This window comes from Rhamphochromis longiceps, linkage group LG7 (genome assembly GCF_057381845.1).
Source record: "Rhamphochromis longiceps isolate RC_006_pf linkage group LG7, R_longiceps_female_GT1.1, whole genome shotgun sequence".
NCBI lineage: Eukaryota > Metazoa > Chordata > Actinopteri > Cichliformes > Cichlidae > Rhamphochromis > Rhamphochromis longiceps.
The window spans coordinates 32,868,758-32,892,955 of NC_140563.1; the positions used below are offsets into that span (position 1 = coordinate 32,868,758).

Consider the following 24,198-nt stretch of genomic DNA (forward strand, 5'->3'; position numbering starts at 1 on the left):
CCATTGAGAACCTGTGGTCCTTCATCACATGTGAGATTTACAAGGAGGGAAAACAGTACACCTCTCTGAACAGTGTCTGGGAGGCTGTGGTTGCTGCTGCACGCAATGTTGATGGTGAACAGATCAAAACACTGACAGAATCCATGTATGGCAGGCTTTTGAGTGTCCTTGCAAAGAAAGGTGGCTATATTGGTCGCTGATTTGTTTTTGTTTTGTTTTTGAATGTCAGAAATGTATATTTGTGAATGTGGAGATGTTATATTGGTTTCACTGGTAAAAATAAATAATTGAAATGGGTATATATTTGTTTTTTGTTAAGTTGCCTAATAATTATGCACAGTAATAGTCACCTGCACACACAGATATTAATGAGTTTTTTTGGGTTCATTGAGAACATGGTTGTTGTTCAATAATAAAATTCCTCAAAAATACAACTTGCCTAATAATTCTGCACTCCCTGTATATATAGATAGATAGATATGGAATATAGAGGTTGGGACTTGCAGTGTTTATGCAAAGTTTTATCATGATTGGTTTACTCGTCTAGAGTGATAGAGAACACACACATGCTCTACGATCATAGTATGAACAGCACTGAGCTGCTGGCATTTGGATGATTAACTGCTCATTAACAAATATCTAAACAGGTGTGCCTAATAAAATGGTTGGTGCATGCAAATCTCACCCTTTATTTAGTGACAAATGATAATCGTGACAACAGATTTGAAATAATAAGAAATGACTACTTTTTTTTTTCTCACATTACTGTATTTTATTTTGAAGGAAGACTTGCTGTCGTCTGTAACTGCACTGTTAATACCATGTCCTCTCATGTACATGTCCAAAAAACATGATACAACAGTAGAGACAGGTGGTTTATGTGCTCTGGAACAAAGAAAATAAATCAATTAAAAAAAATCCAAACTACAACAAGCACACAGGAGGTGCAAGAAATCTAGAGTGCGTTTGCTTGTACAAATCAAACTGCAAAATTTCAGCTGAACGCACGCACAGTCACACCAGCTGTCCAAGCGGACACACTGAGGATCATTGAAAATAAGTTAGGATACACACACCCTGAGAATGTCTTTCTGCTGTGACCTTTTCCCATTGTTAGCAGGGTTTTAATGAAGGTCAACTTTGTCTTTTAGTTGCACATAAGCAGTGAGACACTCCTTTAATCCTTTGCAAAGCAGTTTTGAAAGCCCACATCATGGGTCACAATAATAATGACAAACCACTTTAGACAGCTTATGGATGCTGACATTAAAAAGGAGTCACTGAGACTGAGTAATACTTCACGCATTTCACTCTCACACACACAAAAAAGAATGTGGAAGCACACTAACACGTCTGGTATCTGATGAGTACACGTTGTATAGTGCATTTCTGTCTGTGTTGTACAGTCGAAGCAGAAAAATGTAGGAGCAAAAATATCTTAGAAACTTTTTGCAAGCATTGGCAAAAATATGAGAATGACCTGCACCATGAAAAGGCTGATTTCGAGCTCCATTAGCTTCTACAAACAGGTTCAAGCCTTCAGTTTTTCATATCATTTCTAAACTATGTAAATATCCTGTACTTGCTACTTTTTAAATGTTACATATCTGTAGCTCTTCCCTGTTTTTGACACAATGATACAGTGTTGCAAAATTTACACATGGTCATAGTTCCAAATAGCACACACACAAAAAAGCAAGCTTCCAGAAAGTGGCCAAACAGAAGAAAGTGGAGTTTTAGGGAGAGGAGACCCTTAAAGAGACTGGTCATTACTGAAACATGTGCAGTAAAGCCCCAGCAGTTTAACTACTTTCTGGATATTATGGTTAGATTTTATTTTTAATGTATTTTTAAATAAATGGCACTGACCACAGCAGAAACACGCAAATTCAGATTTCAGGATGGAGTTCTCCTGTCAGCATTTTGGTTAAGCACGCATATAATTTACATACACAGCACAAGTCCAGTATTTTTAGTCAGCCAGTGTAAAAAAAGGCACATTATCACTGCATAACAGAACAAAACCAGTAAAGGAGGAACAGGGTCAGAGGTCAAACATTAGTGATGGGATTTCCAGCTCTTTTTAGAGAACCGGCTCTTTCAGCTCGGCTCACTAAAAAGAGCCGGCTCTTTCGGCTCCCAACCGGCTCTTCAGGTTGTTTTGTTGCTTGGTGGTTTTATTTATATATGTTTATATATAAATATATGTGCTGGCCCCAAGAGACAAAACACGTACAAACTCCAAAACACATTCCTAGCGTTAACTGAACTTCAAAACAGAGCTACCTCGATCACTTAAATTACACAATTGAAAGCATGTGTGTATTGTTTGTGTATTTATACACAAGCACTCATATATATTCAAATAATTAAAAAAAAAAAAAAGTTCATTTACCTGTTACTACCACACACCAAATCAAGTCGTTGGTACTTGCTGGCTTGTGTAGCCACCAGGTAACAAAAGCTCAACACTGTGCCTAGCATCCTGGAGCACTTCTGTTGTGTTTTGTACGTGCTTCTTTTAACTATATGAATGTTCAGCTTTTTCCTTTTAAACCAATTTAAAGTGAAACAAAACAAAACAAAACACTGGAAAGCACAACACAATTAAATATAAATAAAAATAAGATGCATATCCTCTATCTTATGGGCCTGCATGAATAAACTTTCTGAATCCTTTATCATCCACAACTGAATACAGTTGACGTTGTTGTCCCTGGCTCTCTTTCTCTCTCCCTCCCGCTCTGTTCCTGTGCTACTGCGAGTATAACTACCGCCCCTCCCCTCTCTGCCCAGCACAAAGCACAAAGCACAAGGCTCGCGTGCGAGTGAAGCGGAAAAAATGTGCGAGAGAGAGGGTGAGAGAAAGAAAGAAAAGAAAAAAACTCCACGGCTCGCGATAAGGAGCCGGCTCGCGTCGTTCACGTCAAAGATCCGGCTCTAAGAGCCATTTCGTTCGCGACCGACACATCACTATCAAACATCACTTCCCAAATCCCGGACATTTCCAAGACAACAGGAAGTCAGGTGGAATCAAACCAGCAGTCACTGAGACGACATCTGGAGTTTTATCAACCCACACTGAAATCAATTATAGAATTCTTTAATTCAGACTAATCACTGGTTAAATTGGATACAATAATATCAGGATGAATTGTTTCTATATGCAGACAGCAGTCAGAGGTAAACTGCAGTTAAACACCTGACAAATGTCATTTTCGAGCTACTTCTCTGCACTCATCTACATTTTGTTCAGTCCTTCCAAACTGAAGCCAGTTCTTATCATGCCCCAAAGGATGGGATACTTTAAAGAATAAAGACATTTTCTGACGTTGGCTCTGGTTAGAGAGTGATGGAATTGACACCGACTCAGCACCTATACTGATAAAGAAGATTTAAACTATTCAACTAGTACTGATCTACTGGCTCACAAGAGAAACCATAACAGCAACAAAAAACTCTAAGTTGGTGATGCCCAATAGAAAAATGGGAGTAAGCAGCATTAATATGATGATTTTAGTCTTTTCAGAATTGTTACACCCATTGAAACCAAATCGGTTCGGCCTTATAGCTGTACGAGCCTTTAAAACCTTTAACAGATGTGAGGATATCTCGTGTTGATCACTTAGTTTTTCTTTTTAATTGCTTGTTTTTCCTTCTTACTTTCCTCATCTTTAAAGAGATTAGGTTTAGCTTCAGTTTCAGGTGTACAGATACAGACAATGTCATTCCCCCCCCCCTTTTCCAGATATTTTTAAGCTTGATGATGTTGGTGGCTGTTATTCAATTTGTGAAAACAGTACTGCTACTATAAAAACCAGTAACGTCTGTTCCCTCTTTGTTTTTCCTCATGGAGGGTTCATGAGCAGCTTCACTGATATAGTTTCACAATTTTATGGTAACTTCTTCCTTGTTAAGCTACAATTTTAAGTCACATTTCTGACTGGTCTCTTCATTACATTCATTTTACTTTATTTGAAAAAAATAAAAATAAAAAAAAGTATGCAGCTACTGTTTCATCTCCTGGTCACGTCACTGGGCCAATCGCTCTCAAAATAAATAGCTGCACACAACCCCTAACTCACAGGCTGGACCTTTACCGATACGGACAGCTCAAGATGTGAACAGTTCGATTATCCCTCATCGCTTTTTGACTTGTTTTGGTTTCCGTTTTTCCCTCAGCAGGAAAACAGAAGCAACGTATTTTTCTAGCTTGCTTATGACACTCACAGGGTCAGTGTGTGACTCTAGTTTCCCAGCTTCACTGGGGTTCATTTATGAAATTAGAGCAGATGAAGGATCATCACAAGAATTCATTTAGTTTTATTTAATTTAAATATGAACCTCTTTTTCTCTCTTAAGCCCGCCAGTACCCTCCTATCACACAGGATCCAACCTCCTCCAATCAAATTGCAGGAGTTACAACAGGATGGGCGGGGCTACCACCTGGAGAGACAATGGCGTGAAGCAGCAGGTGAGATGAAGGGCGAAGGAAATGGCCAGACAGCCCAGAACCCTTTGGGTGCGTGTTGTGTCATCATGGCCGACTGTTAGTCATTTAGCACCAGCGAAGAGGCAAGAAAATGGGGTCTCTGATGGAAGTTTGCAGGCGCAAAGCAAATGGAATGTGAGTAAGGGGAAATGCAGTTTTTAGTGCAATTTTTTCCTGTCATGTGATGTCCCAGTTCTCTAATCTACACAAGCTTTGACCAAATGGTATCTGTTGACGGTTTAACCTCTCTGGTGAAATAAAATGATGAATTTAAGTAGCATAAAGAGGTTTTGAAAGGCAGATATTAGTCCCATCTAAAGACCAAAACCTAAAGTAAATGTGTGTGTGGGAATACATTTGCAGAAACCATTTGGTCCTTTCTTGGTGGCATTTCCTGGTTAACTGACACTCTTGTTGGAGAGGTGGTGTGGGCTTGTGCGTTTGAATGAAGCTTTTTAGAAGAAGGCCTCGAGTTCCTCCACAGGTAGCCCTGCTGCATCAGAATGTGTGTCTTGAGTTTCTATGAGAGCTTCTGGTTGGCGAAGAAGGATTTCGCCTCTCCGCAGGTGGGGTTGGTGCACAGCGGACAGCGCAGGGTCAGTTGACGGGAACATGGCTCGTTGGACTTCAAGTGGGACTGGACCAGGTCTGCCAAGGCCTGAACGAGATAAATGAATATCAGCAGTCAGACAAGTATGTTCAAACTGTGCCTCACAGATTAGGGCTCCATATAACCAGTAAACAGATGGCTGGAGTCAGCATTTTAATTTTAAAGGCTAAAAGAAAGTAGGCCATCTTAAGTATAACTTCTACATTGGGCACATATCTGCAAACCTTTCTGAAACCCTACGCTGTAACTAATGCTGTAACCCGGCAAAGCAAATATATATTAAGCTTTAAAAGGCATAAAGAACACAGCACTGAAGCAATGGTGGTGGTTACTATAATCAGAATTGAAACCTTTGTGGGTAAAAAGCCAATAAGAATCCTTTTCACTGTGTTTGTTTTAAACAGGATTGTACAGCATACATCTTTAATGTCTTAGAAAGACATTAAATAGAAAATAAATAGACAAACAAGAACTTTTAATCCTTTTCTTTAATCCACACAGGCTCAAATATACATGTACACTTAAATCTTTTAATGTTGTGCTATAGGTTCTGCAGTATTTCAAGTTGATAAGGTCAAGGCATATTAACTTCCCGTTAATAGGCCTGGAATAAAGAAGGAGGAGGACTACCTCCAAAATTGTCAAATCAGTAAGACAGTAGAACTTTGGACACAAGTGGTTGGTCCAATAAGACAATGATCAAAAACGCATATCAAAACTAGTTTTAAAATAGCAGGCAAACATTAAGCCTTTGGAATAGCCTTTCCGAATCCCCGACCTCAACTGTATTGAAAAATTTGTGGATTATGCTTAAAGCCAGATCTGCACCAGGAGACCAAGTTAAATAAGCTACCAATTCTGCCAAGACAAATGGTATCCATCAACAAGCCTCTGGCAGGATATGTGACCAAAAGCAACTGGCAGAGCTGCTACCTGCATACATAATTAATGTGTGTTTGAAACTGAGAAAAAACAATAAATGAATGAAGTTGTGTACCAACTTGTAGTGTTTTGTTTTGTTTTTTTTAATAAATAGTCATTAAAGATGTAGGCTGTACAATTATTCCACTCTGGAAAAAGAACCGCTCAAAGATATCATTAAAAGCACAGAATTACCACGACATTCATGCCCACGATGAGTGGATGTGTCTGACCACATCTGTGAGCAAATGAACATTTACTCAACAAGGTTACAAACACAGTGAACATGAACTACAACTTCAGCTAATGCACTAGACTGGAGCGAGTGCACCTATTGGTGGGTGTTACAATAGTCACATGATAGTTCATTCAACTGCTGAAGTGCAAATTTTGTCTTAAGATCCCCTTACACCAAACATACAGGATGACAGGAGCGCTCCAAAACTTTACCTGAACTGTTGTAATTTTAGTCTTACAGGTGACATTTTTTGCAACTCTGAAATTGCTTTAAAAAGTTGTTAGGTGTAGTAATTTTGAGGGGAACTTTTTTTTTTTTTTTTTTTAAATGAAGCTTCAACACCAGCCAGAGTGTGCAGTAAAAATCCTGATGAATGCATTTTTCTGTATTTTCTAGCTGCTGCTACTTGCAGACGGCAGCAGCTCACTGAGAAACTAAAAACCACACCAAGGAAACCATCCTTCAGTAACTACCAACTAATCATCCTCTGGATATTGATTCTCACACACACAAACACACACACACACACACACACACACACACTTGGCAAGGGGTCTCTGAGCACGGTGGGCCTGACCAGCCAGCCAGCCGGGCGGTTCAGTTCTACTGTAGTCAGCTCTAAAGGTTCCCATTGATCTGCCCCTTTCCTTTAATAAACCCTGTGCACACGCACGCACAAACACACACGATACAGCTGGAGGAGTTGCCTGTTGTGAGAAGGGTTTCAGGGTTGAGGATGAAGGGAGAGAGGGAGGTGAGAGAGGAAAGGAAGGAGGGATGGAAGGAAAAATAGTGACAATGGAGAAGGAAAGAGATAAAGGATAGAACGAAGGACACAAGGAGGCATTCACTCATTCATTCACCATCTCATGGCTGCAGCTACTTCACAGGACCATCTCTTCTTTTGACCCCCTTACAGATTTCATACTTAAATATGGTTTTATGGGTCTTGCCTGCAAAGTCAAACGAAACAGCCGCTTGTTTTATGTAAATGTATGAAATTTGGCTCACATGTGTGTCATCCCAAAAGGTATAAAAACACCTATGAGAGCCATACCCTGAACACAACAGGAAGGTCCCCATTTTTAATTTACAATGCAACTTTGGTCCAGTTTTAGCAATTTCCAGGCAGTGTACTTTAATGAATTCTTCTTTGCGTTTTTGCTAAAGAGCGTTTCCATGGTGCCAGGGCAAATTTCAATGATTCGTCATGAAACAGTAAAACACAAAAAGTTGCTGCAGCTCAAAACCTGGATCGCCCAATCTGCCCCAAAGTTCATAGATAGAAGTCCTGCCTTGGAACACATGTACATGATAATCTTTGCTTAGAGCGCCACCTAGTGGGAATGGAAATGACAGGTTTCATCATTTTATGCAGTTCGCCTAGAAGGTTAAATCACATCCACCTCATTCAGATTCAGAAGTTTTACTGTGAGAACTAACTTCTTATATATGTTATGTGGTAAAAAGCTCTATGGTGCCAACGAAAAGGTTTCACCTACGACAGGAAAGAAATGTCATATGACATGAACATGCCCCACGGGAACATTGCAGCATACCTCAACTTTATCTTTGCTCGTTTCTTCTTCTACTGTACATATACTGTTGTCATTTACTTTACTTGTCCTTTCTGCTGGCATTAATAGAGAAAAGGTTTGATGACAGAGCTGTAAGTTTGCAAGTTTGAAAAGAAATCTGAATATTTTACAGTCTGGGAACATGAGTGAAAATTTATCTACCAATTGAAAACTCACACTTATTCTTTTGTATTAAGGGGTTGAACATTTTTCCACATTTATTTGCACCTTTTAATAATTACCCGTTGTCAGTCTTCATATTGTTTTACGAATATATATGCAAGCTGGATCTGCATTCTTTCCAATGACCAGCAGAGGGCAACTCCTTTGGTTATAAAATAGAGCCGCAACTACATAGAAGTCTATGGGAAAAACGACCCTACTTCTCACTTGATCTGTGACCTCAGTGAAGAGTTTCTTGATGGGTTTATTGTCCAAGTTGCTCATTTTAACTGTTATTTGATTGATGATGATGCTCATTTTGTCAATTATGGTCATATTTGAAGTAAAAAGGACTGTATAAAGGGCAGTCGGTGGTTAACAACTCCGTTTCTGAGATATATGCAACACTTGCATATGACATTAGAGCCAAAATGCTCAACGCAAGGGATCAAAACATGACTTTAAAAACCAGCGTGGCACTTCATGTTAGGCATCTGCATTTCTTTTAAAGAAAATCTTTGTTCTGCAAACATGGGTCAGGTTAGTGTGTGACAGGTACCTTCATAAAGAGAGGGTTCCCATTCAATGACTCGGCCCTCCTGATGTTCTCCACCCCACACTGGAAAGAAAAATAACAACACATCACAAATGTTCATAACATCTTAGAAAACTGCAAAATTAGGGGACAAACCCTCCCCCCCCCCCCCTTTTCCTCATTCCTTTGCTCCTGTCTGAGTTTCTGTTCTGAACGTGGAGTCAGAACACCAAAGAGTCTCTTGATTGTGGACTTAAAAGGTCAGCATTTGCTGCTTTACTCCATTTTATAGCTTTATGCAGTCATTCGTTTGGCTTTTGAGCTTTAGAAACTCAATAGACCCAAAGAGAAAATGCAGTCACTGCCACAGCTCATATGTGATTCACGACCACAACACATCAGTTAAAATGATCGTCATGATATTCTCCAGCCCACTGGGAAAAACTGGAACTGCACATATCTACCAACAATTTAGACTCACACAGAAAAAAGGTAGTAAACGCTCAGTTAATGCGACAGTCTTGTTTTGGAGTAAATTAATCCAAACACGAGGAATTTAATACATCAGGTGTGTAGAGGTGTTACACATTTTTGGTGGAGTATGGTTTGTTTTTTTTTAGCATTTCAGACCTCAAAACTTGGGACTGGAAGACAGATGTGTTTCTTCAGGTTCAAGTTTAGAAACGATTTCGATGGTTCCTCATGGGTATAAGAATGTGTATCTTTATGGCACCAGTCACATTGATTGGTGGCCATTTTACTGGTGCCTTCAGACAGACAGAGGGCACTGGGCTGCTGGAAACAAACCTCACACACATACACACACTTTAGCTAACCAAAGCAACCAGTACAAAGACCTTAGCCCTAATTGTAGATCACAAATGCATAAATACGTTTCCCCTATTTAATGAATCTTTCTAAGGACTTTAGAGAAAGAGCAGGTCTGGGTAATTGACTTTCTGCCTGCTTCAGTTTATTTCTCCAAAGGCTGCTGCAGATTTATTCTGTTCTTTTAAATCAGTATTTATGTACCGGTTAATTTTTACATAAAACTGAGGAAATGTATATAAACACTGCTTTTTTCCCCTCTCACCTCTTCTCCCAGCACTTGTCTGTACTCGATGTCCAGCTCGTGTAAGGTCTCTATGTGGTCCGAAGTGAAGGCAATGGGCACCAGCAGCAGGTTCTTCTTCCCTCGCTCACACAGACCTTTGATCACCTCGTCTGTCTGGGGACCGAGCCACGGCATGGGCCCCACCTGAGAGACCACACACAGGACATGGCTGACTTAAGTTCTATAGATGGATGACGTGTCCAAGGTGGTTTAAGGTGTTCCTGGTTCAGTGAGGACGCAAACGACCCTGTGACCTTTCTTGAAATCCCATTAAATATAAAATAAATAAAACTGATACCATGATCTTCTTGCAGGAAGGCTCTCTCTGGTACCCTGTGTTACTGTATGTACCACATACTGTGCATTTTCACCCTGTTGGGTTATTCATTCTGCCCTACAGGTAGCCAGTGACAGCTCAGAGTCCTCTTCCACTGTGAAATTTTTATCATTTGTGAATTATGTAAGCTGCCAGGCCCTGTGACCTGAGCACTGAGGAGCTTTGAGGGCTTCTACTCTGAAATAGCAAAAATATTAGTCAGACAAGTGGCTCCATCTTGTGGCAACACAAAACACAAAAGCAGGCCGGCCAGGTCTAAATAATATTAATAGTTTAGCTGCATGTAAGTATAATAAGAAGGTAAAGCTGGATTGGAAGAGTCTGTCTGCAGAACTAAAGAAAAACTGAACACATTTGCCAGGAATGTGAGCACTGCCCAAATCTATTCTTACCTACGGTGACCAGATGGGCTCCTGCTCATGTAGGAAGTAAAGCATTTTGTCACCGATGGTGACATAGGGGACAGTCTAGGCTCCGGTTGCCTAGGTGACATTGAGTATTTCCCATAGAAAATCCCAAGTTAAACTTTACTGAACTTTTAGGCGAATGGAGCGACTACCTATGAGAGCAAAGGATGCTCTTATCTGTATTTTGATGGTGTGGCAAATAAAATAGAGGGTTACCTAGGCAACTGGAGTCTGGAACGTCCCTTAGCAACAACCAGGCAGCTGCAAAGTTAAAAGTGATGAGCAAATTGTTTCTTGTGTTGATGCCCCCCTTACTTGGAACCTGCCCACTCTGCATCACTAGTGGTCACTTAATCCATCATTACTCAGTCGCTGAATGTCACAGACTTTCTTTGGCCTGTGGTGACCATGTCGCTATGTGCGTTTTTGTCTTTTTAAAGTCAGGCTCAGGGTGAAATAATGCCAAAAAGTAAATAAATAAACAAAACAAACAAACAAAAAAAGCATTTTGACAATGAAAGTTGTGTGAAAAACAGCAAAGCATACGCTCAGTGAATTTAAACCATATTGATAAGCATTACAAACTGATGTGTGATCAGTGTTGAGTATGCAGCGTTACCTGATTATTACAGCACACTGTCACCACTAGGTGGTGCTGCTGGTTTATTCAATTACGTAGCGAGTGATGTTTACTCACCCTGGACTGCCACACCAGTCTGTAGGGGTTACAGTGACCCAGTCTTTCAATGACCCTCTGAACTGTGGCTCCCACCTCCTGAGGATACGGGTCACCTCTGTTTACAACCTGCAGCACAGGGCACACAACAGCACGGCGCTAAGCAACATTAACACATTAAGCAGTTCCTGAATAATGTGCTGGAAGAAAGTACTTCAGCTGGACAAAAACCTTCTGTTGCCTAATGGCATGGTTCAAAGAAAGCTAACAAGGCACGAGGAAATCAGATCTCTCATCTGAGAAGCTTGGCCTATCACAGAGTTTGGGACTTTCCTGGATTTAAAGTGTGAGTAGTTACACTGAACTGCTGGTGACATGTTGGATATAGATGCCAAAGATGTGCTGTCAAACTAACCAATTAAGCAGCAGAAAACTGTTTTATAGGCTTCCTAACAGCAAAGACAAACTGAATTTGCACTGATTTCTGTTGAGATATTTCAGGTTTTTCATCTGTTTTGATGAACCGTCAGGTAACAAATCGGAATAGTTTTTAAAGTGTACTTCTTTACACGAAAAGAAAATGAAGATGAAGTGGGTTTTGTTTTCTAGAGATAAATACTACTACTCCATTGTGAAAGGAAATGCCTATACTGAGAAATATCAGTAAATTTTAGTAGTAATTTGTGGAAAGCACATCAGTTTTTATAAGAGTGTCAGTGTCAGTACCATCTGATCAGTGTCATCAGTAATAAGGACCAGACCCCACTCTGGCTTCATTCGTTCCTTTCCAAGAGTCAGTCCCCAGAAACTGTGACAGCAAATGCCAAACTTTACAGTCTGGTGACAAAAACCTGTTCTCATTTTTATAATCCACCCCTTCAAATGTATTAAAGTTTAAAAGTTGGGGTGATGGGTGTGATACCGACAGCTGCTGCAAGCTGGAGTCACTTCACTCGATTTTATGACCCTTTTAAGCCTTTTACTTGAATTATCTGAGAAATATAATGAGTGTTATGCAGTACAGAGCTTAGAGAAGTCTGTGGTCCAGTTCTGGTGAGTGAAACTTGAGTATTTTATTAGCATGTTACTTTGAGGCTAGAGCAGTACTGATAGTAGTTTTTCATACTTACAGCCATGGGGAGTGAGTGTGCCGAGAACAGAATGACAACATCATCTCTCTTATCTTCTGGGAACTTCAGCAGTTCATTTCTGATATGTTCTGCAAAACACTGGACACAGACACACACACTTAGGGTGTATTATAAACACAGCTAGTGAAATTTACCTCAGCTGATAAAACACAGTCAGGACAAAAAGCTGCCATGATCACCCACCACAACTGCTTTCTGGTCATTTAGCTGCGTGGTGACTTACTGACTGACTCTGTTTTCTTACACACTATATTACCAAAAGCATTCACTCACCCAATCAAATATACCAATCTCTCCCACTGCCACAGGTGTATTTATTTATTTAAAAAAAAATAAATAAAAAAAAATAAAATAAAATAAAAGGCACCCCTGGGCATGCAGACTGCTTCTACAAACATCTGTGAAAGAATGGGTCGCTCTCAGGAGCTCACTGAATTCCTTTCTGCACAGAGTCCTGACCTCAAACCCTCTAGGATGAATTAGAGCAAAGACTCCAAGCCGGCCATCTCGCCCAACCCAACATCAGTGTCTGACCTCACATGTGCACATGTGGAAGACTGGTCAAAAACTCTCATGAACACTCCCAAACCTTATGGAAAGCTTTCCCAGGAGAGCTGAAGCCTTTACAAACGGTGGGTCAAAAATCATATTAAGCCCTATGGATTAAGAATGGGATGTTACTCAAGTTCATATGGATGTGAAGGCAGATGAGTGAATACTTTTGGCAGAATCGTGTACATCAGTACTAGTTTGTTTTACTTTGCATGTGTGTACACTCATGTTTAGACATCTTTGTGAGGACAGAAATTGGCCTCCACTGTACCAAATGCCCGTCCCAACAAGTTTGAAGGCAGTTTTGCAGCATAAAATGTGGTTGTAGTGTCAGGGTTAGAATTAGCCTAATCATAAGGGTTAGGGTAAGCGGCTAAGGAAAGCATTATGCCAATTAGATGTCCTCACTAAGATATGAAAATGAGTGCGTGTGTCTCTAACCTCCACCAACAGAGGGTGTGTGGGCCAACGGTCGATGACACTCCAGCGCATTTTCGGCCTGTCAGCTCTGTTGCTGTAGTAACGGTAGATGGCGTTCAGACTGCTGCCTGTGAGCAAAAGAAAACACATTGAGAAATACTTCATTACACAGGAATAAAATCTCTCTGCTGCTGCCAATCACTAATCAATAAATTTCCTCAAAGTTTCTTCCTCAGATGCATATTTTGTAACTCAAAAACAGTCTGTGGGCACCGATTCATGGATGGATTGTGGGTTTGAAGAGTGTGCCTGCCTCACGTGTGAGCTGGGCGTTCTTGGAACAGTCTGAGAACATGCTGAGTGTGATTTAGTCTGGAGAGAACAGAGTGTATTTATCAGGAGCTCGCAGAGCAGACAGCACCCTGGGTGTGGCGGCATTAACGGACACAAACGTCTGAGTAATCTTCTGATTGTTCCTTTTACATGTTCTCTACATTTAACAGACATCATTTCCTGCTTGTGTCACCTGTGGTGGAGCAGCTGTACTGAGGATACTGCGTGAAGGCCACAGCTCTCTCCACTCCCTCTTTCTCCATCTCCTCAATGGCTTCCTCCGTCAGCGGGTGAACGTACCGGAAGCCGATGTAGAACTTGTGAGGAGCTGCGCAGAGAGAAGAAACAGCCAATGACCAGACAGCACGGGAGAAACTCACTGGCAACATTACAGTTTGAATATGCAGGATATGCAGTTTAATTGAAATCTTCAAATAAAAATAACATTTCAGGAGCTTAAAGGGAGGTTTTTATGAAGATTATCGTGCTTTTAGACCAAATTCTAACAGATCTGGTCAGCTTTCAGATTGCTGCTGTGTTATCAGTGAGGTGTGCTGCAGGCGTGTGAGGAGACACTCCTTCGCTGTCTTACTATCTCCATTTCACACACACTTTGCCAACAACAGCCAAGCAAACCATAATCTCAATAAAAGCACACAAACTGCCTCCAAACATGACTTTAACTCCATGTAAGCTGTCAGATTTGAGGAGGAGCGGAGGCCTCTGTGAGGCATCCTCACCCGTCTCAGGGCTCATCTCGTCCAGCAGCTTCACCATGCCCTCCCCCTGCATGGACGTCCAGTGTTTGATGGGCGAGCCTCCTCCGATCTTGCTGTACTGCTCCTGGATCTTCGGTGTGCGCCGCTTGGCGATGAATGGGCCGAGTTTACTGCAGAGCGGGAGGCAGATCGCACAGCTGCAGTTACACAACTCACACTTAATGCATCACAGATTTAATACAGTGAATTATTGCGCAGCAACGAAGAAGAAGAAAAGCAAATGACCTGTAACAGCACTATAACGTGTGATTTCTGGAGCTTTAAAGGGTCAAGGTTCATTATTAACATTGTCAGTAAGATGTGCAGTTTCCATGGACACGGAGGTGAGATTCATGTCCACAAGCGTCACCAAACACCAGACAATAAATCTAGTTTAGAGTTTCCAGCATGGACTTTCTGCAGCGAGAAGCACTAACGTTTGCACCGTTTTTGTGTTTCCCACCCCAGGGAAACCTGTCAGACAACTCTGCTCAAAATGGCCAGAAGCAGGAAAGGTAAAGTGACCACCAAGTACACAATGATGGCAGGAATTTATTATTTTAACATTTCTATTGTCAGGTCTAGTTGGATTCATCCTGTTACATCATGAAATGCTGTTGTAGTCCAACGAGCAGATGCTGCATGGATGAACAAACAGACCTTACTGAGCACTGGTGCAGGGTTACAAGGAGTTTGTGCCGTCATATTTGAGCATTTTAAAAGGCCAAACAATAAAACAGAAACACAAAACGGTCTAAAATTATACAAAACATGCACAACACGACCCCCTAGCAGGTCAGTATTATTCTGTCCAGCTTCTGAGGATGGTTTGTCTCAGTGCTGGACAACATGGAGACGGACACTCGTGTTGTTTTCTTACACAGAGCAGAGATTACAATCATGACACTTAAAAATAAATAAATAAATAAATAAATAAATAAATAAATAAATAAATAAATAAATAAATAAATAAAAGGAGATTCTTCACACAAAGAGCTTCACTTCTGAGTGAAATAGAAGTTAAAGGGAGGGAGCTCTGCTCTGTGAGGTTATACTTAGACACAGCTGTCATTTGACCCCCTGCTAATGTTAGCATGCTGAAATGCTCACCATCCTAACCCGGCATGTTAGCAGCAAACAAAGAGGAGCAGTGGCTGATGGGAATCTCTCTACTTTACAGTCAAACAGCTTCAAGTGTAAGAAAGGCTTAACCCCCGAGGTCCAACCGAGGTCAGCCGACTGACAGACAAACGCGTTTAGTCATTTGTGTTTCAGTTACAGTTCGACTTTGACATTTCTTCAATGTTTTAAAAATGTTCCAAAACTGTACAGAAAGTTGCATTATGTGCATTTATGTGCAGGGCAGCACGGTGGTGCAGTGGCCAACCCCATCACCTCACAGCATGGGTCCTTCTGTATGGGTACCCCAGCTTCCTCCCACAGCCCAAAACCATGCACGAGGCCCTTCAGCAGACTGGTGAGCTGTCCAGGGTGTACCCCGCATCTTATCCTGTGACAGCCCCACCCCAAGACCCTGAACTGGATGCATTAAGCGGGTCTTAATTTCTGGAAAGCTCTTCACAGAGTGAACTCAGTTCAGATCAAACTGCTGGTTTGGAATGACGTCCTTGGTTAAGTCACAGGACACATTTGCACCCAAATATCCAGACTTTCGCTATAGCGCTTCATTCCCTCGGGGTCGGGACCGCCCGAGGTCTAAATAAAGTCAATAAGTGGCTCATAAAACATTCATATTGAGGTGGAGCAATCTTTGAAGTCAAAGTGTGTGATCTTGGGTCAGTCACGCCTGCTTTAAAAAGGATCAGTGCTGCTAAAAACCACAAAGATTTTTCTTTTCAGTGGGACGTTATGAAATACGGACACAGCACAGAGCCGTCACCCAACAAACTTCCTCAAACCGCCTGCCCCCACTGTGTGTGCTTACATATGTGTAAACCCAAAAATAAAGCAGTTGCTTTTAATTCATCACATAATCTAAACAGAAAACATCTGGGGAGTTTCAGAAAAGCACGAGAGCATAACATAATCCACTAGATCCCCACAAAGCCCTGCTGAAATAATGATGACAGAGGACTGTTTGAAGGAAGGACCTCTTATCAGAGCTTTATATCCTGTTTACATCCTGTCCACCGGAGAGTTCACATTACGGGCTAAATGCATGGAGCGAGCGCTGGGAAACCGAGATCCCAGCTGTTAAACACCGACCACCTCAACTCTAAGGTCAGCTGTTTGCGTCACTATATTTTGTGTTCACATTTGCAAATAATTCCTTGCATTTAAGGCAGCGTGATCTCTGTGTGCGTACTTCTGTACTGGGAGTTTCATCAGGTCTGTGTCCATGAAGAGGCGTAACAAGAAGTCGTGAACATCTTCTAGCTTCTCGGGTCCTCCCATGTTCAGCATCAGGATCCCCGTCTTCGGCTTCCTGCAGACAGGAGAGAGTCACGATCAATAATTCACATCTAACACCCCTAAAAGATGTGACACTGTGTAGAAACTGTGCACTAGGCCAAATCTAGGTCAGAAAAATTATGGATGGAAGCCAGGGGGACTGGGAAGATATTTCAAGGGGGAGCTTCTGTTAGGTAAATTTAATCGTTTAAGAACAAAAGGCATAAATTATTGGAATAAATAATGAAAAGTTGAGCCAAACAGGATCTAAACCAGACTCAGTGCTTCAATGCGTTTACACCCCACAAAGTACAAAGTCAGGTCATTCAGCAGTCTGTATTTTAATGTTAATCAATTGCAAATTAACAAATCTGATCTAGAGTTTAGGGCTGTACTATATCATACCGTTCACGGTAATACCGGTGTAATTTTGGGCAACGATAGGAAAATGAAATATCGCGATAGAATATGGGTAAAACGCGCATGCGCAGTGCCTATGTTTACATAAGCACATGGCGGCGACGCAGAATGAGAAGAGCGAAAACAGATCGTTGAATGAAACGGATGAATCAGAATTGGTTTGTAAAAATGCTCCAACTTCAGTGGTGTGGAACTGATTTAGCTTTCGTCCGTCAGATACACAACAAAGCACTATTTTTGGTAGAGCATGCTAGCGGGCCGTCGTTATTACCGTGTTGTTTGGAAAATACGGCACACTTAAAATCAATCCTTTGATTTTTCTGAAAATCAACAGGTCCCCTTATAATCCCGTGTGCCTTATGTATGAATTCTGGTTTTGTTTACTGACCTTGAAACGATTTTATGTACACGGCGCTCGAAAATCTGTCAAATGTTTCAGTACGACTTTGCTAAGCTACGAACCCGCACCGCTTGATGGATTGTTGGAGCAGTACGGCTATCGTAGGCAGGAGCCTCGCGGAGTGATACGTACTGTGCTTCAACATAATATTACCATATTGTGTGTGTATAACCTCTTCAAGTTTTGTGGATATTATACATGGTTATGCTGAGGATCTGTCGGCCAGTTTCCACTGGAAATGTCTTTTGGTTAAACTGTCAGCAAGGATTTTGCACTGTTACATTTTTATATAACTTTAATGCACAAAAAAAACAGCTGCTTGTTTAAGTGAAAATACATTGATGGGTTTTTGCACTGATAAAAGTTGTGGAGTTGTAAAGTATTTTGTCTAGTGTCAATTATGTTGTCAGTTATATCGTTATTGCAAATTTTCAAATGTATATCATGATAAATGTTTTTGGTCATATCGCCCTGCTCTACTAGAGTTAATAAAGGTCATTTATCTTTCTTTCCTCACATACAACAAGTTCTGATGTTTATGCCCACTTCTCATTAACAAAAATGCATTTTATGCTTTAATAAATGAAAGTCCAGTTATGAAAATTGGTAGTGAAGGGTAAACATTTCCCCTAACAGAAGAAAACCTGCTTGGAGGAGACGCCAATGTATTTATGCACAAAAAACTGCATAAAAGCATTTATGCTGTAGACCAATGTGGGCAAAGCTCAGCAGGAATTATCTGCCTGCTGCTTTTCCATCCTCTGACGCTACATCACTGCAGGCCTTACAGCCGTAGCAGCTCCGAGAAACATGTTTCACTGCTAAGGTTTTAAACCCTTCAGTGAGCTTTGAACTCCAATAATCTGCTGTCGCATTCATAAATATAGCTTAACTGTCAGCTCGAGGAGGACAGAATTTTATAAAGAGGCGTGAGGCGGGTCCTGTGTGAGAAGATGTCGACAAACTGGTGAAAACAGTCCCTGTCATTTCTAATGAACCCCAGCAGGTCAGACCAGGAGAAACGATTTCACAGAAGATGAAAGGAAATCCACCATTATTTGTTCTTTAATCATTACAGGACGTCTTCTCCCCTCCTCACTCCTGACAGGCTTTCACCTTCTTTTAGACTCAAGATGCTTTGTGAAACGTGTTTTTTGTTTTTTTAGACAAGGTCAGGAATCTTTGTGTATACAGCCCTGCACACTGGTGTGGAGCGGTTTTATTAGACTTTGCTTCTGAAATAAAAGGAATAAATCAATCAATAGGAGAGCAGCTAAAGCAAACTTAACATAGATGATAGAAAGTACGAATCTATCGGGCTAGTATCGATCTAATACCAATACTTGGATTGATCCACCCACCTCTGGCACTGACTCTGTGTTTAGAGACCCCTTTAGCCATTTACACCTATTTCATATTTTGTGTGTGTGTGTGTGTGTGTGTGTGTGTGTTTGTGGACGCCGGGTATAAACATCTTTGTGGGGACCAAAAATTGGAAGTTTACTATACTTGTGGGTACTAGTGGTGTGCGGATCGATATTGAAATATCGATTCTTCTGATACCAGTCATTTATGTTCTAGAATCAATTCTCATATTAAAATATCGATATTTTAGTACTTTGGGGTAAATTTGTAGTTTTTCATTAACAGGAACAAAGTGGAAAGAAACTATATCATTCGGATTGTCTAAATTGGAAGGAACTATTTCCTCTTACGCCTTTCATAGTCATGTGCAAAACACAGCTGTATAAATGTGTCCAGCCCCTGGCGTGCGCACTCACAACAATGGCTGAGCATAAATGGAGTCATGTGTGCACGTATTTTACCTCCACAAACGGCCGAGGCGCAGTTTGCGATACATGTGGCAAGACAGTGACGTGTTGTGGCAACACCACTAACCTCGTCAAACACCTGAGAGTAAATCACATCACAGAATATGACGAGCTTATGTTGAGGCGAACTGAAGAGGAGGAGAGGGACAGGTGCTGCTAGGGCGAGACAGACGTCTCTCAGGACTCCCTGAGAGACGTCTGTCTCTCAACATGTTCAAATAGGGCACAACTTCAGGTTTTTTATTTCTACATGATAATTCTACATTATTAAGCAAAAAGAACAAGTAGTCTGATGTCCTGTAATCATTATGAAGCTATATTATTACAATTTCATAATACAATTATATATTGTATTATGAAATACAATGAAACATTACGTTTTTGTACAGAGTATCGGTATCGGATCAGTATCGTCGATACCACCCTGACTTTTACTTGGTATCGGATCAGAAAGGAAATCAGTGGTATCGCACATCACTAGTGGGGACCAACAGCCCTTGTGGTCCCGGTCCCCACAAGTTTGAAGGCATTTTTGAGACTCAAAATGTGGTTTTAGTGTCAGGGATACAATTAGGTTATGGTTAGGTTTAGGCAAAGGCTTAAGGGTAGGTATTCATTTTTGATATTTAGGGTAAGGATAAGCAGCTAGGGAAAGCATTATTTCAATTAGATGTCCTCGCTAAGACATGAAATCGAGTGTGGCGTGTGTGACCTGTTTTCCTGCGTCTCTGGAGTCTGGGCGTAGGCGGCGGCTGCAGCAGTGGAGCGTCGTCTCAAACTCAGACTCAAGCTGCTCCTGGCAACTGAAGAACAAGAAACAGTGCGATTCATCGGAACAACAATTAGATGATTTTATTAGCTCAAGAATCAGTGAGTGAGCGTAACGATCAGTTTGTAATGAGTGTAGAGTTCAACCATGGATCAGTTTTAAGGTGAAGAGAAGGCAAATCTGTTGTTACATTAAACTCAAAAGTCTCTCTTCCAGAAAAATCACAGAGGTAACACAGCCAATGCTACTCTCCAAAGAAGTACTGTGAAACTACAGTTATAGCTGTAATAACAATCTTAATTTCTATTTTGCTTATGGATTAAAATAGTACATAATAATAATAATAATAATAATAATAATAACAACAACAACAACAACATTTTACCGTTGCATTTTGGCTCCTTTTTAAATCTGTCATGGCTGCACTGGTTCAGGCTTTGTGCAGATAAATGGGCACTGATATGAGCATAGAAATGCAGATAAAATGTAAGCGCTCACACAAAATCACAGCTGGATTCAAGCTGACGATTTTTTGGTCTTTCTGGTCTTAACGTGTAATTTAATTGCCTTTTTTAAAATTTCATTGTCATTCTGGGCATTTTGGGGGTTTATTGAAAAACAAAATATTAAACACACAAAAAACATAATGATAGATGTGTGCGTTTAAGTTATGGCCTTCATTCATTATCATCTGTGCACATGCATGGTCTGAATCAGTTATAAATCTGTTCATAGAGTATGAATGAGGCAATTTTGCCCCCACCTGGGATGAAACAGTCTATATAAATAAAGATTTGTTTGCTTCATCTCATCATGTTTGGACTGTTATAATTTCCTAACCCACTCAGGCCTCAAACCCCAGCTGCTGGGCAAGAGTGAACTTAACACCAGCTTCCTGGCAGATACAGAGTTTACTTTAAACTTTTTAAAAGTACCCATAAATCCTAAAGTGGTCTCAGATTAGTGGATCTGTTACAGATTTATTTATGGATTATGAAGCTGAAGTCATGAATGAGCTTTTAAACTGTTATTGCCGTTTTAACTGCGTGCATTCTCTTCTTTAGATCGTTGCCCTTTTTTTTCAAATATCCTGGGAAACACTTTGAAAGAACTTCTTGAAAGCTGTCGTGGAAATAAACTTTATTATTCTAATAATAATGATAATAACTATACAGTCTAACCGATGCGTTCAGCCGGCTTCACTTTCATAACCGCTCCCAGCAGTACCGCGCCGCACCGCCAGGGGGCTCGCTGAGGTTACGCAAGTTCACAGAGCTGCAATTGTGTAACTTCGAGTCTTTCTTTCTTCCTCCCGGCGCTAAAACGCGAAGTGTATGTGCACACTGGCGATAGTTTCAGGCCACCTGACGCTCACCAAATGCAGCCTAGGCATGGGATAAATCCCTTATGTAACGCTCACGTTCGCACGGCAACCTAAAGGGACGCAGCTCTGCCGCGTCAAGCTTGTGGAAATGAGCCGCAGAAACACCAACGTTTACAAAATAAGAGAGCAAGCATGGTAACACATTCAGATAATTTTAGCCTTTCCGCCTAACCGCATGGGTATTATACACAAAACCTGGGTTCGATGTATTCCAAAAAAGACGACGGTGACGGTAAAAAAAAAAAAAAGTCAGTAATATGGCAAAATAAAGGAGGTTGTTAAAAGCGAGGGGCACATCCGGCCAGGAAGTTGTTATGCTATCCCCTGAGCTAACTTTACATTTACAAAATATTGATGTCAATGTCAGAAGCGTGCTGTTGAGTTTCTGGCAAATAAAAATAAAATAATTCAGTGACTGTAAACTGTGTAAAATAAGCGCTGTGATGCTGTTTATGCCCTGACATTAAATCCTCAGAAAACCAGTAAAACTTGGAAGTTTTCTCTTCAGGTTAACTTGGCGGCGCAATCACACTCACATTGGATCGAACGACCGGCGCTGCCCAGGGCTGCCATCATGTTCGCTTTCACTGACGCAAAAAACGTCTCCGCGCCTGCTAAGATTAAGGCTGGATGCTGAGACTCTCTGCTGCTGGATCCACAGTAACTCACGGTACTATCCGACACCACAGCCAGATTCCTTCAGCTACCGCCGGCTGCCTGCAAGGACTTCCGTTAAGAGTTATAACAGCTAATGAAAAACAACTTCCGGTTTAGAGTTTCGAAACAAAATCTAACACGAGCTAAACGTTACAAAAACTGCATTGATGTAATGTCATCTTTTTCATTAGATTTCACCTGTATATCTTCTTAAAATATATTTAAACGCTTTAAAAACTAAAATATGTGTCCTGGATAATTTCCTCATAAGAGGATGTCACTATTATATTTTTTAATGATTACACTATGAAGGATATTTATCAGGCACTTCCGAACTGGAAGTGGTATTACAACATAGGACATTTAGGTTTTTTTGTCCCCTAAAGTCGGATTTTTATTTTTTACATTCCTATTCAAGCATGTAGTATTAGTCTTTGGTCAATGCATTTTATTATTTGTAATTAAATCTTCTCAGCAATATTTTTCCCTCAACGTTCAACGAAAAAAAAGCCAAAATAAATAATAAAAGACAATCTAGAATAAAGACAATGAAACACAACATAAAATAAAATCAATCAAAACTAAAACAAAACAACAAAAACAGTAAAACTGAAGCTTTTTTTTTATTGTAAGTAAATACATAAATAAATAACAACAAAATTTATAAAAGGAAGAAAAAAAGAAAAATACAAGGTCATACAAAAGATTACACAAATTATAGAAAACCATGTCAGTTCCAGAGATTAGTGAACTATTTTACTCTAATTACAACTATTTGGGATTTAAGAAGGTAAGTATACAAAAAATAATTGAATAAATTAAACTGAACATATATTTCACATTTCTCATTGTATTTATGACAGTAAAATTATATATAGAAACGGATTGTAAGCTGCATTGTACAAGCCCTTTGCTCGATATCTATTTTGTTTTTGCTTTAAACTGAGAAAAAGAAAAGAAAAAGAACACGTGCTTTTATTATAGAAATAGCTTGAGTCAATTTCCGGTCTGTTGCTTTGTTACCGTGGCGTGCTTAACGTAGAATCGTTATCTCAGTGTGGCGTCATCTTAACGTTAAAGGACCCCGCCCACGGCCGTGCTGGTCACGCCCACAGGCGGCGTGTTAAGAGACATGTGTTAGGAGATAAAGTATCAGAGTTTAATCAGAGCTGGAAACAAGAAGAGAAACGTTAATTTAAACAGAAAAAGCGAAACACACAATGTGCTCTATAATTGTGACACACCTGATCACCTGACACTGCAGCTGATCCAACCTGATCCCCACTATTACGCCCCTCTGCATTTAATTATGAGTTATTCATAATTAACATTTCACATGTTCATTGACCTGCTGTGTATTTTATGCTGCACTTTCTGGTGCAAAAGTGGCCAAAGGCTTACCATGCTGATCATAAACAGCCTGTTACGACTGCTTTGCTCTGTCAGAACATGTGTTTTGATGGGTTTTTTTTAAAGCGTCTACAAACATTTGCCTAACAACCTCCCGGTAATCAAACTAATTAAATAAGGGATTAAAATGCTATAGAAGTGTGTTTTAAACAGCATCAGGCCTTACTAAAGAGCTCAAAAAACTATTTCCTTGAATCAGAATCTCGTTTGAATGGCCCACATTCCTATTAAATAATACCAGTTTCTCCAGTTTGCATAATGTTTCCTTCTTCCTTAAAAACATTTTTACAAGAAGAGGAAGTTAAATTAAGCAGAAACACAAAGAAAGAAACAAAAGCTGCCAGATGGGGAAGTTCTCACAGACGCAACCTGTCGCCATTTGGGTTCTTTCGCTTCAAAGTCTTTATAAGCAAGTGTTGGATTATCTCAGCCTCTAGTGGTCATAAGTGGAACTGCAGCGCTGCAATTTCCTTCTGTTTTGTGAGGAGCAGCCAATCAAAAGAAAGTTGGTGCAAAAACATCAGTCCTAAGGTTGACATAAGATAAATAGGGCCATGGACATGCCCTCCAACATGAACTCAAACGCTTTGCAATATAGCATCACTGTGATCTTTAGACTGATCCGACCAAA

General features: G+C 40.5%; 1 protein-coding gene across 1 annotated transcript; it reads right to left on the minus strand.

Moving 5' to 3' along the window:
- Positions 1-1,132: 1,132 nt before the first annotated feature.
- Positions 1,133-22,230, minus strand: fech (ferrochelatase). Its single transcript, XM_085413402.1, has 11 exons — positions 22,037-22,230; positions 20,060-20,150; positions 16,610-16,729; positions 14,266-14,414; positions 13,719-13,853; positions 13,214-13,320; positions 12,200-12,298; positions 11,091-11,198; positions 9,629-9,793; positions 8,560-8,619; positions 1,133-5,150 (listed from the first exon to the last, which is right to left on the minus strand). The coding sequence occupies exons 1-11, from the start codon at positions 22,074-22,076 to the stop codon at positions 5,013-5,015; spliced, it is 1,212 nt and encodes a 403-aa protein (XP_085269528.1). The 5' UTR covers positions 22,077-22,230; the 3' UTR covers positions 1,133-5,012.
- Positions 22,231-24,198: the final 1,968 nt, after the last annotated feature.

Coding starts and splice junctions, on each gene's coding strand:
- fech (XM_085413402.1), bottom strand. CDS start 22,076: ATGATGGCAGCCCTGGGCAGCGCCGGTCGTTCGATCCAAT. Junction 20,151..22,036: donor CGCCGGTCGTTCGATCCAAT/GTGAGTGTGATT, acceptor CTTGTTCTTCAG/TTGCCAGGAGCAGCTTGAGT. Junction 14,415..16,609: donor ATGAAACTCCCAGTACAGAA/GTACGCACACAG, acceptor CCCGCTCTGCAG/TAAACTCGGCCCATTCATCG.